Source organism: Scyliorhinus torazame, chromosome 27, assembly GCF_047496885.1.
Source record: "Scyliorhinus torazame isolate Kashiwa2021f chromosome 27, sScyTor2.1, whole genome shotgun sequence".
Lineage (NCBI taxonomy): Eukaryota > Metazoa > Chordata > Chondrichthyes > Carcharhiniformes > Scyliorhinidae > Scyliorhinus > Scyliorhinus torazame.
Genome location: NC_092733.1, coordinates 19843361 through 19862115, shown reverse-complemented (window position 1 = coordinate 19862115; position 18755 = coordinate 19843361). Strand labels below are relative to the sequence as shown.

The 18755-nt window shown below is 48.8% G+C and overlaps 1 protein-coding gene across 2 annotated transcripts in view; it reads right to left on the bottom strand.

Moving 5' to 3' along the window:
• xab2 (XPA binding protein 2) overlaps window positions 1–16234 on the bottom strand; it is a 68277-nt gene extending 52043 nt beyond the window's left edge. Inside the window, exons 1-6 of one of the 2 annotated variants that reach the window (XM_072491071.1) lie at window positions 16132–16234; window positions 13397–13545; window positions 11982–12105; window positions 10913–11110; window positions 8437–8571; window positions 5074–5238 (exon numbers count right to left, since the gene is read on the bottom strand). In XM_072491071.1, coding sequence (XP_072347172.1) covers window positions 5074–5238; window positions 8437–8571; window positions 10913–11110; window positions 11982–12105; window positions 13397–13545; window positions 16132–16167 — 807 coding nt within the window. In that variant the 5' untranslated portion in view covers window positions 16168–16234. The remainder of the gene's footprint in view (window positions 1–5073; window positions 5239–8436; window positions 8572–10912; window positions 11111–11981; window positions 12106–13396; window positions 13546–16131) is intronic. The other variant, XM_072491072.1, reaches the window with a different exon arrangement.
• Window positions 16235–18755: the final 2521 nt, after the last annotated feature.

Below are 18755 nucleotides of genomic sequence, written 5' to 3'. Positions count from 1 at the left end.
CCCAGTGAGGCTGATCACGTGGAACGTGAGAGGCCTGAATGGGCCGATAAAAAGGGCCCGAGCGCTCGCGCATTTGAAAGGACTAAGGGCAGACGTGGTTATGCTCCAAGAGACGCACCTAAAGGTGGCGGACCAAGTTAGGCTAAGGAAAGGATGGGTGGGACAGGTGTTCCACTCAGGACTGGACGCAAAGAAGAGGGGTGGCCATTTTGGTGGGGAAACAGGTAGCATTTGAAGCAAAGAACATCGTAGCAGATAGTGGAGGTAGATATGTAATGGTGAGTGGTAGGCTGGAGGGAATGGAGGTCGTGTTGGTTAATGTGTATGCCCCAAATTGGGACGATGCGGGGTTCATGAGACGGATGCTGGGGCGTATTCGGACCTGGAGGCAGGAAATTTGATTTTAGGAGGGGACTTCAATACGGTGCTGGACCCGGGGCTAGATAGATCCAGCTCAAGGACTGGAAGAAGGCCGGCAGCGGCCAAGGTACTTAAGGGGTTTATGGACCAAATGGGGGGAGTGGATCCATGGCGATTTCTTAGACCCAGGGCTAGGGAGTATTCCTTCTTCTCCCACGTCCATAAAGTGTACTCCCGGATAGATTTTTTTGTTCTAGGAAGGTCGTTGATCTCTAGGGTGGTAGAAGCTGAATACTCAGCCATAGCGGTTTCGGATCAAGCCCCACATTGGGTGGACCTGGAAGTAGGAGAGGACAGGGAGCAGAGAACACTCTGGCGATTAGATGTGGAACTGGTGGCGGATGAGGGAGTGTGTGCAAGAGTGAGGGGGTGTATCGAGAGATACCTGGAGGTCAATGACGACGGCGAGTTCCCTGTGGGAGTGGTCTGGGAAGCACTAAAAGCGGTGGTCAGAGGAGAGCTGATTTCTATTGGGGCCCACAAAGGGAAAACAGAGGCCAAGGAAAGGGATAGATTACTGGGGGAGATTTTAAGGGTGGACAGGGAATTTGCAGAGACCCCTGAGGAGGAGCTGTACAGGGAGAGGAGACGACTCCAGACCGAGTTTGACCTTCTGACCACCAGAAAGGCGGAGGTACTGTGGAGGAAGGCACAGGGGAGGAGGTATGAATATGGGGAAAAGGCTAGTCGCCTGTTGGCGCACCAACTGCGAAAGAGGGCAGCAGCGAGGGAGATAGGAGGAATTAGGGATGAAAGGGGAGACACCGTGCGAAGGGCAGGAAAGATAAATGAGGTGTTTAAGACCTTTTATGAAGAACTGTATAGGTCTCAGCCCCCAGAGGGAGAGGAGGGGATGCGGCAGTTCCTGGACCAGTTGAGGTTCCCGAAAGTGGAGGAGCAGGCAGTGGCAGGCCTGGGGGCGCCGATTGAGGTGGACGAGGTTATTAAGGGACTGGGAAGCATGCAAGCAGGGAAGGCCCCGGGGCCAGACGGGTTCCCGGTGGAATTCTACAGAAAATATGTGGACTTGTTGGCCCCGTTGTTGGCGAGGACGTTCAATGAGGCCAGGGAAGGGGGGACACTACCCCCGACAATGTCGGAGGCGACGATATCGCTAATTTTGAAGAGGGACAAAGATCCGATGCAGTGTGGGTCCTATAGACCTATTTCACTATTGAACGTGGACGCCAAACTGCTAGCAAAGGTGCTGGCATCGAGGATAGAGGACTGTGTCCCAGGGGTGGTGCACGAAGACCAGACAGGGTTCGTAAAAGGGAGACAATTGAATGTTAACGTGCGACGGCTATTAGGGGTGATAATGATGCCCTCAGTGGAGGGGGAGGCAGAGATAGTGGCGGCAATGGACGCAGAGAAGGCATTTGATAGGGTGGAGTGGAGTATTTATGGGAAGTGTTAAGGAGGTTTGGGTTTGGGAACGGATTTATTCGCTGGGTTAGACTACTTTATGGGGCACCAACGGCAAGCGTAGTTACAGGTCGACATAGATCGGAGTATTTCCGATTATATAGGGGAACAAGACAGGGATGCCCGCTGTCTCCATTGGTGTTTGCGCTGGCAATTGAACCTCTGGCCATGGCGCTGAGAGACTCCAGGAAATGGAGAGGGGTGACTAGAGGGGGAGAAGAACACCGAGTCTCGTTATACGCGGATGACCTATTACTATACGTGTCGGACCCAGCGGGGGGGATGATAGAGGTTATGCGAATCTTGAGGTGGTTCGGGGAATTTTCGGGGTATAGGTTAAACATGGGGAAGAGTGAGTTATATGTGATACATCCAGGGGACCAGAGTAGAGAGATAGAAGGCTTACCGCTAAGGAAAGTGGAAAGAAACTTTCGATACTTGGGGATTCAGATCGCTAGGAGCTGGGGAACCTTGCACAGACTTAATCTGACACGGCTGGTAGAACAAATGGAGGAGGACTTTAGGAGGTGGGACATGCAGCCTTTATCGCTGGCGGGCAGGGTGCAGGCAATTAAGATGATGGTCCTCCCGAGGTTCTTATTTGTATTTCAATGTCTCCCTATTTTAATCACCAGGACCTTTTTTAATAAAATAGATAGGAGCATTACGAGCTTTGTGTGGGCAGGGAAAGTTCCGAGAGTAAGGAGGGGGTTCCTGCAGCGCAGTAGGGACAGAGGAGGACTGGCACTACCGAACTTGGGAGATTATTATTGGGCCGCCAATGTGGCAATGATACGTAGATGGATGATGGCGGGTGAGGGAGCGGCGTGGAAAAGGCTGGAGAGAAGGTCATGTAAAGGGACGAGTCTAGAGGCGCTGGTGACGGCGCCGCTATCGTTCTCACCGAAAAAGTACACCACGAACCCGGTGGTGGCGGCAACACTGAACATATGGGGACAGTGGAGGCGACAGAGAGGGGTGCGGGGAGCCCTGGTGGGGTCCCCTATCAGGAACAACCATAGGTTCGCCCCAGGAAGAATGGATGGAGGATTTCAGAGCTGGTACCAGTTGGGAATTAGGAAGGTGGGAGATTTATTCATAGATGGGACTTTTGCGAGCTTGGGAGCACTGGAGGAAAAGTATAAGTTACCCCGGGGGAATTTCTTGAGATATATGCAGGTGAGGGCGTTTACTAGACAACAGGTGAGGGAATTTCCGCGGCTCCCGACACAGGGGATACAGGACAGGGTGCTTTCAGGGGTGTGGGTCGGAGAGGGTAAGGTGTCAGAGATTTATAGAGAGATGAGGGAAGAGGGGGAGGAGTCGGTGGGCGAACTAAAAAGAAAGTGGGAAGAAGAATTAGGGGAGGAGATAGAGGAGGGTATGTGGGCTGATGCCCTAAGCAGGGTAAATTCCTCTTCCTCATGCGCCAGGCTTAGCCTGATTCAATTTAAGGTGCTACATAGAGCACACATAACGGGGGCAAGATTGAGCAGGTTCTTTGGAGTGGAGGACAAATGTGGGAGGTGTGGCGGGAGCCCGGCAAACCACGCACATATGTTTTGGGCGTGCCCGGCACTGGAAGGGTATTGGAAGGGAGTGACGGGAGTGATTTCGCAGGTGGTGAAGGCCCGGGTCAAACCAGGCTGGGGGTTAGCTCTATTTGGAGTTGCGGAAGAGCCGGGAGTGCAGGAGGCGAAAGAGGCCGATGTCGTGGCCTTTGCGTCCCTCGTAGCCCGGCGCAGGATCCTACTCATGTGGAAGGAGGCGAAATCCCCCGGACTGGAGGCCTGGGTAAACGATATGGCGGGGTTTATTAAACTGGAGCAGATAAAGTTTGCCCTGAGAGGATCGGCTCAAGGGTTCACCAGACGGTGGCAGCCATTTCTCGACTACCTAGGGGAACGTTAGAGGGAAGACGGATGACCAGCAGCAGCAACCCAGGGGGGAGGGGGGGGGGAGGCAGTTGAGTATAGGGCAATAGAGTACGAGGTTTTGTTACTTGTATATTATTACTACTATTATTACTATTGTTAAAAAGTTTAAAAATTTCTGTTTTGTTACTGTTATCGTTTCGCTTGTTTTGTAAGCGGGAAAAATGTTGCTCAGGGAAAATAAATTTCAATAAAATATATATTTTTTTAAATTAAAAAAAACTGTGTTTCTCCACAGATCTCAGACCCACTGAGCATTTTCAGCATTTTGTGTTTTGACTTCTTTATACCGAGTGGTTTAAATGTGGATCTTGTTACTGGACGGGTGTAGCTGATGTATAACGCAGTTATGGCCAACCTGGGCCAGTGAGTGGGCCGCATGAGTGACCCTCCTTCATCCCAGTGGGCCGCAAGGTTGAAATCGGGGCTCGTTCACTAACCATGACCCCATGGTTAAGATTAAATACATTTAATACACGTTGAATATTTCACGAGTTATAGAAAATCCTTAGTCGTTTATATATTAATAGAACCATCAACTTCAAATGGTAAAAACAAAATAAATATTTACACTTTGGACGCAGCGGGAGCGCACGGCTCTCTCAGTCGACGTTGTGAGCAATCAGCTCGCTCCTCACTTCACTCACCCTCGCTTTACGTGTGAATAACTTCAGTCAGGCCGGTAGGTAAAAAATTACAGGGGCGGAAATCAGCGTAATATGGCAACCTGCACCTGGGCAACGGTCAACTCAATGTCCGCGGGCCGCACTCAGAACCCAGGTGGGCCGCATGTGACCCCACCGCTGTTCTACGGGGTAGTTAGATAGGTAGGAGAGAGAAAAAGGTACTGAAGGGGATATGATGACGGGTTTGATGAACTAGGCTGGGAGGAGGCTTGTGCGGCACGTAAGCACTAGTACGGATTAGTTGGGGCAGCTGGACGGTGTTGCAATCTGTATAATATGTATTACAGGCTCCCAAGCTGCCTAGTGGAGTATAATTTCCATTTTAATTGTGAGACAGTCAATACACTCCAGAATTGAACTAAAATGGTAACTTGGGCTGGTCATCATAGTGTACAACTACCTGCCTGGTTGCTACTGTGTAAATAGCTCTTTAACCGTCGCTCCTTATCAGTGTCCACTGACACCAGAATGATTCACAAAACAAATATATGCAAACAGTCAAAACAAAAGAAGAATAAAAAGCGATTGCAAAGCGATTTTGATGAGAATAGTTAGAATCAGCAACCTTTTGTCTTTCGCGCATTTCTTGATCAGTTTCAGGCCCATACCTTTTCAAAATGACCGCTTCGAATGTAATAGTCAGCTAAAGAACACCAGAGCTTTCCGAGTTGGTCAGTGAAGCGAGTCAGGCCCCCCCGGATAATGGCCCCAACATTCAGGGACTTCACCTTGTCTGGGTTTGTAGAAATGAGGCGGCAGAGTTCATGCCACAGCTGTGGAACAACAACAAAAAATATGTATTAATGCTTTGCTCTTCAATGTAGAAAATTAAGACCCTGCTTCTGTCCTCACCCTGACACTGCACTCTTCATAATCTGCAAGGTTACCAGGAGAGGGGCCGGGAGAGCTTTAAAAAATATTTGTTCATGGAATGTGGGCACCGCTGATTAGGCCAAAATTTACTGCCCATCCCTAATTGCCCTTGTTTAAAGGGCATTTAAGAGTCAACCACATTTGCTGTGGATCTGAATCACATGTAGGCCAGACCAGGTAAGGGTGGCAGATTTCCTTCCCTCGACGACATTGATGAACCGAATGGGGTTAACAATCGGCAATGGTTTCATGGTCATCATTAGACCTCTTAATCCCAGATTTTTATGGAATTCCACCATTTGCCATGGTGGGATTCGAACCTGTTCAGGGCGGAAACAAGCGGGGAGAAGTTGGGAGGGAGTGGGGGGGGGGGGGGGGCGGAGAGAGAGAAGAGGCGGAGGTGTGCAGGGGCGGGGGGTCAAAATCAGAAAGTCACTCCACTGTATTTTATTTGATATGTAACTAATTGTAAGTTGAAAGTGCACGGTTTCTAATTGCAGGCCCCATCCTGCGATGAACTGTTTGTCCCACAATTCCAAAAAGCGCGCTGGGCTTTCTGCCAATGCCCACAAGATACCAATCAGTCTTCCGTTGTGAACCATACGCATTCTTGGATTCAGTGAACATGTTGGTGGTGGGTTGGGAGTCAAGGGTATGGAACTACACCGTGGCTTGCATTATTGACAGCTGCCCAAAGAACCTCGCCGGAAAGTACACAAATAAACAAGAGGTTAATGGCTGAGCTGTGAGCCTGGAGTGCAACCTTTTAAAATATACCATCTCAATTCACATGACAAATTGATGGGGGTACTGGAGGACCACGGGGGCCTAAAGAATGAGTCCAATTCAGTGCCTTCAGAAGAGGCGTACAGAATTTAATCAAATGTTGGGTCATGCAGTGAAGTGCCGATTACCTGCCAGAATGGAGGCAAAGGTGCCCTTTTATCCCAGAAAACTGGAAGTGGCAGATAAACATTGAACAAAAAAGTTTGGATATATTCCTACAGTACATGGGTGACACGGTGGTGCAGTGGTTAGCACTGCTGCCTCACAGCGCCGACTACCCGGGTTTGATCCCTGCCTGCACATTCTCCTCGTTTCTGCTTGGGTCCATCACCCCCACAACCCAAAAATGTGCAGGGCAGGTGGATTGGCCACGTTAAATTGCCAATTAATTGGAAAAAGACTTTTAAAAAGAGGGAAAAAATAATTCCTACAGTACAAAGGAATAATGCCCATATTAGCACTGTAGCAAACCGTTTTCTTGGTGTACCTGACATTATAAAGGAGCAATAATGTACATGCATCTCCCAAGAAAGGCATGCTGTCGAAGCTTTTCCTCTTGCACTAATCAGGACAGATGCAAGAATGCCAGATTTCAGAGGGAAATTTATGCTATATATTGCCAGAAGCTGCATATATTCGTAGGCGTGGGCCTGTCCACTGCAGGCAAAAGGAACATGCCCAGGGAGTGCGCTATTTCTGAATTAAACATATAAAAATGCCGGGACAATATGACCCTGGTGCATTCTCCATGGCAATACCATAACCAATCAGTCCACTCGCCAACCGTTTTTTTTTTCAATAAGTACAAATTGTTGCTTCCTTTGAAACTTGGCATTCTTGGGTTTGTCCTGATGAATGCAAAATGTAAGATGGCGTCCTGTAAAGGAACGAGCCTGGGGGCGTTGGCGGCGGCACCGCTGCCGCTCTCGCCGACAAAGTATACCACGAGCCCGGTGGTGGCGGCAACGCTAAGGATCTGGGGCCAGTGGAGACGGCACCGGGGTGCAATGGGAGCATCGGTGTGGTCCCCGATCAGGGGTAACCATCGGTTTGTCCCGGGGAAGATGGACGGGGGGTTCCAGAGCTGGCATCGGGCGATGATTGGAAGAATGGGGGACCTGTTCATCGACGGGACGTTTGCGAGCCTAGGGGCACTGGAGGAGAAGTTCGGGTTACCCCCGGGAAATGCCTTTAGATATATGCAGGTGAGGGCTTTTGTGAGGCGACAGGTGAGGGAATTCCCGTTGCTCCCGGCACAAGAAGTTCAAGATAAGATGATCTCGGGTGTATGGGTCGGGGAGGGCAAGGTGTCGGAAATACACCAAGAGATGAAAGAAGAGGGGGAAGCGCTGGTAGAAGAGTTGAAGGGTAAATGGGAGGAGGAGCTGGGGGAGGAGTTCGAGGAAGGTCTGTGGGCTGATGCCCTAGGTAGGGTTAATTCCTCCTCCTCGTGTGCCAGGCTCAGCCTGATACAATTTAAGGTGGTCCACAGAGCGCACTTGACAGGGGCGAGGTTGAGTAGGTTCTTTGGGGTGGAGGACAGATGTGGAAGGTGCTCGGGGAGTCCGGCGAACCATGTCCATATGTTTTGGTCATGCCCGGCACTGGAGGGGTTCTGGAGAGGAGTGGCGGGAGCAATATCTCAGGTGGTGAAAGTCCGGGTCAAGCCAAGCTGGGGGCTAGCAATATTTGGAGTAGTGGACGAACCGGGAGTGCAGGAGGCGAAAGAGGCCGGCATTCTGGCCTTTGCGTCCCTAGTAGCCCGGCGAAGGATCTTGCTAATACGGCTGGCTTCATAAAGTTGGAGAGGATTAAGTTCGCTTTGAGAGGGTCTGCGCAGGGGTTCTACAGGCGGTGACAACCGTTCCTAGACTATCTCGCGGAGCGTTAGAGGAAGGTCGGTCAGCAGCAGCAGCAACCTTGGGGGGGGGGGGGGGGGGGGGGGGGGGGGAAGGAGGAGGAAAGGGGGGACTGCCTGGGAGGGTGGATGAACAAGAGATAACATGAAGGGTTGGGGAAACTGGCACGTACGGGTGAGGGCCAGTGTACAAAGCTGTGTAAATATATCATTTTGCCATGTATATATCTTGCTCTGCGCGATTTCTCGGTTTTTTTTTTACGAGGGGGGGGGGGTTATTATTTGTAAGGGAGAAAAATTGTGTTAAAAAACTTTAATAAATATATATATTTTTTTTTTTAATGAGTGCAAAATGTAACGCTTCGACAGCACGTCTCTTTTTCTTCAGCAAGTTCTGAGCCACGGGATCCATCGCTGTTTCTGCTCACACTGGGCAGACTGAAAACGGGCTTACTTGGTAGTTTGATTTCCCTTCTTTTGAGACAAACGATTCATCATTGACGATGGCAGCGAGCCGGACAGCCGCCTCGTCCAGGCGATCGATGGAGTGAAGATACTCGATGTATTCCTCAGCGTTTTCGGGAGACAGCTGTAAATATTGAAGGATAACATAAAGGAATCGCCATCATTCAGATGGGTAGCGGAGGTGAAAGAAATATGTAGATTCCTTACCCGGGGCATAAAGGTTCCAATCCACACTTGGATTTCAGAAAAAAGACACAACAAAACCTGACAGTAGCAGCTGAGTGACTGCAGTTCATTTACCCTCTTATTGAGAAGTCACCTTTTCATTCATATATTCCCTAGGAGTGAGATTAAGTACTCACAATATGGGGCAGTGAAAAACTGTATGGTCAATAACCAGTCAATCTGAAGCAAGGCAACTGTACCAACATTTGCCAGTGGTTCAACTTTACCATGGCAACAAACACAGCTAAACAAACCTATTCCTTCCTCCCTACGGGGAGCTTAAGGGTTGTTGAACAAGTGGAACTCCATAGAGGTGCCCCCAGATTATAGGAAGCTGAAGAAAGTATGTCTGCAGCTCTCCATTTGTGAGCCTGTAAAAATCCGAATCTTGCTGCATTTCATGCATGGGAACATAATAAATCTAAACAGGAGTATGCCACACGCTCCCCCCTCCTCCCCCCGCACCATCACGCGCCAACCCCACCCCCCGGCCACCCACCTGCTGCGAGCCTACTCTGCCAATCAACAGATTGACGACCGATCTTCTACCTCATCTGCATTTTCCCATCCGATCCTTAAGTCCCTGATTTCCTTAAGAGTGCAAAAACCCGATGATCTCAACCTTGAATGAACTGAACATTCACGGCGCTCTGGTGGAGAGAGTCCAAAGATTCACAGCCCTCGAGAGAAGAAATTTCTTCTCAATATTCAGTCCAGAATGACCAACTCTTCATCACGAGTCGATGATTCCGAGCTCTAGGCACGTCGGAGAAGGGCAACAGCCTCTCTGCCTATCAAATCCTCTCATAATTTTACATGTTTCAATAAGATTACCTCTCATTCTTCTAAACACCAGAGGATATAGGTCCATTTGACTATTCATGCCCTCCGCTGCTGACACACCAGACAGAGGACAAGATTTCACTGCAACAACTCACCAAGGTTATTTTAACAGCATCTCCCAAATCCCTGGTCTCCATCAACTAGGACAGGGGCAGCAAGTGTATGGTAATAACATCACCTGCAGGTTGCCCTCCATGTCTGACATCACTTGTTACTTCATTGTCACTAGGTCAAAGTTTTGGACCCCCCCCTTCCTCCAACCCACGCCCCCATAACACAGTGGCAGCATCTTCACTACATGGACTGCAGTGCAGCTCCAGAAAGCCCACTGCTACATTCTCAAAAACAACCAGGATGGGTAATAAACATGACCTTGCTGGAGTCACCCCAATTCAAAGATTTGTTTTTTAATCATTCACAGGATGCGGGCATCGCTGACTAGGCCAGCCTTTATTTCCCAACCCCGAATAGCCCTTGAGAAGTTGATGGTGTGCAGGGCACGGTGGTTAGCAGTGCTGTCTCACGGCGCGGAGGACCCGAATTCGATCCCAGCCCGGGGTTACTGTCCGTGTGGAGTTTGCACATTCTCCCCATGTCTGTATGGGTCTCACCCCCACAACCCAAAGATGTGCAGGGTAGGTGGATTAGCCACGCTAAATTACCCCTTAATTGGGAAAACAAAATGAATCGGGTACTCTAAATTTTTTTAGAAAGAAATGGTGAGTTGCGTCTCGAACTGCTGCAGTAGGTACACCCAGACTGCTGTTAGGAAGAGAGTTCCAGGATTTTGCCCCAGCGACAGTGAAGGAATGGCCGATATATTTCCAAGTCAGGATGGTGTGTGATTTGGAGGGGCATCCCCACGTGACGATGTTCCCATCCGTCTGCTGTCCTTTGTACTTCTGGATGGTCGTGATCGTGGGTCTGGAAGCTGCTGTCTAAGGAGCCTTGGCGAGTTGCTGCAGTACATCTCGTAGATGGTACACACGGCTGCCACTGCGCGTCGGTGGCGGAGGGAGTGAATGTTTGTGGAAGTGGTGCCAATCAATGGGCTTCCGGATGGTGTTGAGCTTCTTGAGTGTTGCTGGACCTGCACTCATCCAGGCAAGTTGAGAATATTCCATCACAATCCTGACTTGCGCTTTGTCGGTGGTGGAGAAACTGGGGAGTCAGAAGGTGAGTTACTCTCTGTTGAATTCCCAGTCTCTGGCCTACTCTTGGGAGCCACACTATTTTATGGCTAGTCCAAATAATCAGATAATGAAAGATCAAATGATAAGAACTCTGCCACAGACCGCTTTAACCAGCGGTTCTCGAGATCAATTAGAAAAGAATTGATTGTTCCAATAACACACTCAGGCAGAGGCAGATAGAAACAGCCACGTTTACTCTCGTACCTTCAGGTAGCGTCTGTAGACTCGGATTGCAGTCTCCGACAGCGGAAACAGTCGGACAAACCTCAGGTACACGGGCCAAATGCGATAATGCTGGGTGACAGGGAGGGCCCGCAGAGCCCTGTCGAAGGTGCGGCGAGTTCTCGTTATCTTACACTGATCAACCTGGAACTGGCAGTAGTCCAGCCAGATACGTGGCATCTGAAAATTTTTAAAGAAAGTGTTGATTGTTTATTTTGCCCTTCCCCTCCTGTCCTGAACTCCTGCTAGCATTGTCCGTCTTCCGTGTTTATTGTACTTGATGTACTTAAAAGGCGTTAACTGGGGCCTAAAAGTATGAGCAGACTAAAGCTATGTGTGTTGGGTTAGGGAGGTGCATGCTTGTAATGTGTATTTCTGCAAATAAATTATTGTAAAACCCTGTAAACAAAACAAAAACAAAGAACAAAGAAAAGTACAGCACAGGAACAGACCCTTCGGCCCTCCAAGCCTGCGCCAACCATGCTGCCCGTCTAAACTAAAATCTTCTACACTTCCAGGGTCCATATCCCCTCTATTCCCATCCTATTCATATATTTGTCAAGGTGCCCCTTAAATGTCACTATCGTCCGTACTTCCACCACCTCCTCCGGCAGAGCGTTCCAGGCACCCACTGCGCTCTGTGTAAAAAACTTGCCTCGTACATCTCTTCTAAACCTTTCTCCTCGCACCTTAAACCTATGCCCCCTAGTAATTGACCCCTCTACCCTGGGAAAAAGCCTCTGACTATCCACTCTGTCTATGCCCCTCAGAACTTTGTAGACCTCTATCAGGTCGCCCCTCAACCTCCTTCGTTCTAGCTCCATCCTGCACCATCTGACTTTCTGGAGGGCCACTATTCCACCAACATCTCAGCCGGGTAGCCAAACGTAGGCAAGGGCAGAACTATTCAACTAATGAAGACCAATCCTGACCGCAATTGGAAAATACGCATATTGTCAAGTAGGAGCTGGTCTCCAGACCACCTGTCCAGGCTGTGTAACATCACCTCTATGCTATCAGACCCACTCGGTTAGGGAAAATCAATACATACCTTGTGCATGAAAACCAGGGCTCGCTCATGGCAGTTGTTAACCTCCTCGAATGCAGGGTCTGTGATACACTTCCCTTTCACCTGTTTCCGCCGTTGTTTCAGGTAATTGTACCACAGCTTGTAACTGGGAAAGAATTAGAAGCAGAATCATGCTAGACTCTACCGTTACTTGCAAAGTCCTTGGGAAATGCCAGGAGAATATCCTAGGTTCGAAACAGTTTCTCCTAACTTTCTCTCTTCTCTCCTGTACATGCTTTCCTTGGTTCTCTGGATGGTGACAGATCATGTTTACCATGTTTGCTAATGGTCTGGAGCTGGGGAGGGTGGTGTCCACATGAACAATGACTACATTTACAAAGTCCATGAAAGCGGTTGATTTCAATACAGGATATGCTACGGGAACATTTCAAAGTACTTGTGAATTGGGAAGATGGATAGTAGGTGAAATGCAATGTAGAGAAATAAATAAATAATTTCTGGTGTCACAAGTAGGTTTACATGAACACTGCAATGAAGTTACTGTGAAAAGCCCCTAGTCACCACATTTCGGCACCTGTTCGGGTGCACTGAGGGAGAATTCAGAATGTCCAAATTACCTAACAGCACGTCTTTCGGGACTTGTGGGAGGAAACCGGAGCACCCGGAGGAAACCCACGCAGACACGGGGAGAACGTGCAGACTCCGCACAGACAGTGACCCAAGCCGGGAATCGAACTGGGAACCTGGCACTGTGAAGCAACAGTGCTAACCACTGTGCTACCATGCAAATGCAGTGTGTTTTACAGGGAGAACGAGACATCTCCAGGAAGGGACGATTACTTGAAGCGAGAGAAAATAATGCGCATGGGAAGGAGTGAGATCTGACATCCTGGTTAACACCTCATCGGTCTGGGACGGTTAACTCTTTTAACAAAGATCTCCAAGTAAATTCTGACCCAGTAAATTCCATCACTGTTCTCACACACACCAGAGCGAGGAGATCATTCAGCTCCTCAAGCCTGCTCCACCATTCGGCTGATCCCACTCACAACCCTCGGCACCCTTGTCAATCAAAAATTGAACTTAGCCTTGAATGCATTCAATGATCCAGCCTCCACTGTTCTCCGGAGAAGAAAATTCCACAGCCACCTACCCTCCGAGAGACAGTGCAGCGGGGTAAAACAGCAACATCTTGAAAGAGGCAGAAGGAATCTTCCCCTCAATCTGTTCCAACTTCAAGTTCACCCGAGAGCGGACCTCCCGGTAATTCAACGGCAAGAAACCGTGTGGTTTACTGAGGATCCTCTGTTTTTACCAGACCTCCACTCCAGCTAAGGCATCAATTCAGCTAAGAAACAACAGGCTTACTACAAAATAGGCTGAAATAATACCAGATAATAACTGTAATTATTTTTGCTCATCTATTTTCACAATACCTGCCAGGAAGTTCTTTGAGTGCTCTCTCGTAGATCATGTTCACCACATGTTTGGGCGCAGACTGTTTATATTCGATGTAGCGGATCCAGCATTTAACAGAGTAAGGATTGCGAATAATCTCTTCTTCGTAAGGCAGATCATCTTCCTCCTGTCAAAGACATTCAGGTAAGTAACTGAGTGGAGGCAAGGGGGCGGAAGAAACAGTCATCAGTCCATCAAGCTCCTGGTGTAAAATTTAAATAATAACATATGGTGGAGGAATGATACAGGAGCCTGTTTTTTTCCCTTTAGCAAGCTTATTCCACCAACAGCTCAGCAGGGTTACAACCTCCTTATGGTTCCACACACCCAGCTGCTGTAACTATCTCTACTTATATCCCTATTTTGAAATAAATAACCAATAAACTAAATCAAATGAAATGAGGGACAAATTAAAGGAGCAGCCCCTTAAAGGGGTACTGTATTAAACAAAAAAAAAAACTCACGAAGGAAACTTAATACATTAAACCAAAATGTGATTCAGATCGTTAAGGGAACCCAGACCCTACGGTGCCCACCGAGCACAGAAGACCTGAAGGGGGCCGATGGCCTCGGATGCCCGATGTGGTCACTTTCTTTTATTCCTTCAGAGGATGTGGGCATGCAAGGTATGTGTTGCCCATCCCTAACTGCCCTTGGACTGAACATTTCGGAAGGCAGTTAAGAGCTAGACCAGGTAAGGAGGCAGATTTCCTCCCCTAAAGGACACGAGTGAACCAGATGGGTCTTTACAACGATCGATGATTTTCTTTTTCATTTTAATTCCACCCCACGCTGCCCTCAGATTATTAGGCTGGGTATCTGGGTTACTAATCCAGTGATATTACCAATACACCACCATCCCTCCTTCGGCTGGGTTACCTTGATTATACACTTTAACAGACCAACGAGGCAGCCGAAGTCCCATCAGAACTTGGGTTTGCTTATTAATCTATTTTCCCTTGACGTTCACATGAAAAATGAAAATCGCTTATTGTCACAAGTAGGCTTCAAATGAAGTTACTGTGAAAAGCCCCTAGTCATCACATTCTGGCACCTGTTCGGGGAGGCTGGCATGGGAATTGAACCGTGCTGCTGGCCTGCCTTGGTCTGCTTTCAAGGCCAGCGATTTAGCCCCGTGCTAAACCATCCGCTGGTATCATTATCAACTGGATTGCTAACACTCACAGAATATAGGCCATTGCTCAGCATTCAGCGCAGAATCATTTTGAAAACAGTACCTTTCTTGGCAGAATCTCTACACAAGTTAAATATAAGGCGATTCAGCATTAGCTATGGACAAGAGAAATCTGCTTAACACCTCTCGGGATGTCTCAAAGCCATCGCAATCAAATGAACCACTTTTTGAAGCACATTCACCACTGCTGTTATTTGGGTTGCAGCCCCTGCCTGAGGACTTTGGGGCAAAATTCAAGGCAGGCACGCCTGTGCGGCACTGAAGGAGTGCTGCGCTGTCGTTGGTGCCGCCTTTCGAACGCAATGTCAAACACAGGTCCTGCCAGGTGGATGTAAGAAAGAACCTATGGCGCTATTTCCAAGAGCCGGAGTTTCTGACCCGGCATCCGGGTCGATACCCGACCTGCGGAGGCAATCCGGCTGTGATAACATTGCTGCTTGCGGCAACCTGCTGTGTGCAACCTGGCCGCTGCACTAAAGAATGTAACATAAGAACTAGGTGCAGGAGACGTCCATCTGACCCCTCCAACCTGCTCCGCCATTCAATAAGATCATGGCTGATCTTTTTGTGGACTCAGCTCCACTTTCCTGCCCGCTCACCATAACCCTTAATTCCTTTACTGTTCAAAAATCAATTTGCCTTAAAACATCCAACGAGGTCGCCTCAACTGCTTCACTGGGCAGGGAGGGAATCCCTTTGGGTGAAGAGGTTCCTCCTCAACTCAGTCCTAAATCTGCTCCCCCTTATTTTGAGGCTATGCCCCTTAGTTCTAATTTCACCCGCCAGTGGAAACAACCTCCCTGCTCCTATCCTATCTATTCCCATCATAATTTTATATGATTCTATAAGACCCCCTCCCCAACTAATTCTTCTAAATTCCAACGAGTACAGTCCCAGTCCACTCAGTCTCTTCTCTTGAGCCAATCCTCTCAACTCCGGAATCAACCCAGTGAATCTTCCAACGTCACGCTTCGATGATGCACCTCATTGGCTGCCACGAGCGTCGAGATGTCCTGAGGTTGTGAAAGGCGCTATACAAACGCAGGTTCACCTCGCCCCAATGCTCTCACCGCAAGGGTGGGCAATCCAAAGTGGGTTTCCCCACCAAACCCACCTCGGATCGCCCACCCTTGCGGTGACATTATAACTGGGTTCGCAAGGCCCAGCAGGTCCTGACCAAAGACCCATTCACACTGGGTTGTTCCTGGCTCTGTGATGGGTTTGCTGATATTGAGGCAGCATTTTATTTGCAGTTATTTTTATTAAATTCAGTCAAAGAACGAGTTTAATTCGAAAGATTTTTTTTTAAAAGGAAATGTGGGGGGGGGGGGGGGGGGTAAATCCAAGAAGCTGCCACTTGCCCCCAGAGCCTGCAGCCAGGCTGACTATAAATCGAGCCCGAGGCTTCAGCTGGGGCCTACCCACGGAGTCTTTCTGCCTCCCCTCCCAACCCAACCCCAAGACTTGGCCAATGGCGGGTGAGGGAGCTCGATAGCCGGCTGTTGACGGTCTACTCACGAAGGTAACATCGGCTTTCTGCGACGAGCCGCTCATTTTATTCGGCGTCCACACTGTGGCCAGGCGAGTGACTGGGACTAGTCCCGCCCCCGCGCCGCGCTGATTGGCGGCCGGTCTGACAACGTCATCGCATCATGTGCCACCTCCTCGCCGATGATTAGGCCGCAATATGATTGACGTTCCGCCGAGTCAATCGACCGCGTCCTCTCCCCACCATTGCTCCTATTGGACGACGCGACGTTGATTGGCACCCAACAGCGGAAGGTGATTGGACAACCCCAAAGCCTCTTATGATTGGGTGGTGTTCTGTCCCTGGAACCCGCCCCCCCTCTGGCTCTCTCTGTTGGGCAAAGTGGCCTGATTGGCACCCAGTATGGATCCACCGGGCAGAAGGAGGCCATTCGGCCCTTTGGGTCTGTGCCGACCCCCCGAGAGAGAGCGCCCTACGTGGGTCCACTCCCTGTCCAGCCCGCCCTCTTCCCTGTAACCCCGTAACCCAAGCCTTGGGGCAGCACGGTAGCATTGTGGATAGCACAATTGCTTCACAGCTCCAGGGTCCCAGGTTCGATTCCGGCTTGGGTCACTGTCTGTGCAGAGTCTGCACGTCCTCCCCGTGGCTGAGCGGGTTTCCTCCGGGTGCTCCGGTTTCCTCCCACAGTCCAAAGATGTGCAGGTTAGGTGGATTGGCCGTGATAAATTGCCCTTAGTGTCCAAAATTGCCCTTAGTGTTGGCTGGGGTTGCTGAGTTGTGGGGATAGGGTGGAGGTGTTAGAACATAAGAACATAAGAACTAGGAGCAGGAGTAGGCCATCTGGCCCCTCGAGCCTGCTCCGCCATTCAATGAGATCATGGCTGATCTTTTGTGGACTCAGCTCCACTTTCCGGCCCGAACACCATAACCCTTAATCCCTTTATTCTTCAAAAAACTATCTGTCTTTATCTTTAAAACATTTAATGAAGGAGCCTCTACTGCTTCACTGGGCAAGGAATTCCATAGATTCACAACCCTTTGGGTGAAGAAGTTCCTCCTAAACTCAGTCCTAAATCTACTTCCCCTTATTTTGAGGCTATGCCCCCTAGTTCTGCTTTCACCCGCCAGTGGAAACAACCTGCCCGCATCTATCCTATCTATTCCCTTCATAATCTTATATGTTTCTATAAGATCCCCCCTCATCCTTCTAAATTCCAACGAGTACAGTCCCAGTCTACTCAACCTCTCCTCGTAATCCAACCCCTTCAGCTCTGGGATTAACCTAGTGAATCTCCTCTGCACACCCTCCAGTGCCAGTACGTCCTTTCTCAAGTAAGGAGACCAAAACTGAACACAATACTCCAGGTGTGGCCTCACTAACACCTTATACAACTGCAGCATAACCTCCCTAGTCTTAAACTCAATCCCTCTGGCAATGAAGGACAAAATTCCATTTGCCTTCTTAATCACCTGTTGCACCTGAAAACCAACTTTCTGCGACTCATGCACTAGCACACCTAGATCTCTCTGCACAGCAGCATGTTTTAATTTTTTATCATTTAAATAATAATCCCTTTTGCCGTTATTCTTACCAAAATGGATAACCTCACATTTGTCAACATTGTATTCCATCTGCCAGACCCTAGCCTGTCCAAATCCCTCTGCAGACTTCCAGTATCCTCTGCACTTTTTGCTTTACCACTTATCTTAGTGTCGTCTGCAAACTTGGACACATTGCCTTTGGTCCCCAACTCCAAATCATCTATGTAAATTGTGAACAGTTGTGGGCCCAACACTGATCCCTGAGGGACACCACTAGCTACTGATTGCCAACCAGAGAAACACCCATTAATCCCCACTCTTTGCTTTCTATTAATTAACCAATCCTCTATCCATGCTCCTACTTTCCCCTTAATGCCATGCATCTTTATCTCATGCAACAACCTTTTGTGTGGCACCTTGTCAAAGGCTTTCTGGAAATCCAGATATACACAACCATTGGCTCCCCGTTATCTACAGCACTGTTAATGTCCTCAAAAAATTCCACTAAATTAGTTAGGCATGAGCTGCCCTTTATGAACCCATGCTGCGTCTGTCCAATGGGACAATTTCCATCCAGATGCCTCGCTATTTCTTCCTTGATGATAGATTCCAGCATCTTCCCTACTACCGAAGTTAAGCTCACTGGCCTATAATTACCCACTTTCTGCCTACCTCCTTTTTTAAACAGTGGTGTCACGTTTGCTAATTTCCAATCCGCCGGGACCACCCCAGAGTCTAGTGAATTTTGGTAAATTATCACTAGTGCATTTGCAATTTCCCTAGCCATCTCTTTTAGCACTCTGGGATTCCATCAGGGCCAGGAGACTTGTCTACCTTTAGCCCCATTAGCTTGCCCATCACTACCTCCTTGGTGATATCAATCCTCTCAAGGTCCTCACCTGTCATAGCCTCATTTCCATCAATCACTGGCATGTTATTTGTGGCTTCCACTGTGAAGACCGACCCAAAAAACCTGTTCAGTTCCTCAGCCATTTCCTCATCTCCCATTATTAAATCTCCCTTCTCATCCTCTAAAGGACCAATATTTACCTTAGCCACTCTTTTTTGTTTTATGTATTTGTAGAAACTTTTACTATCTGTTTTTATATTC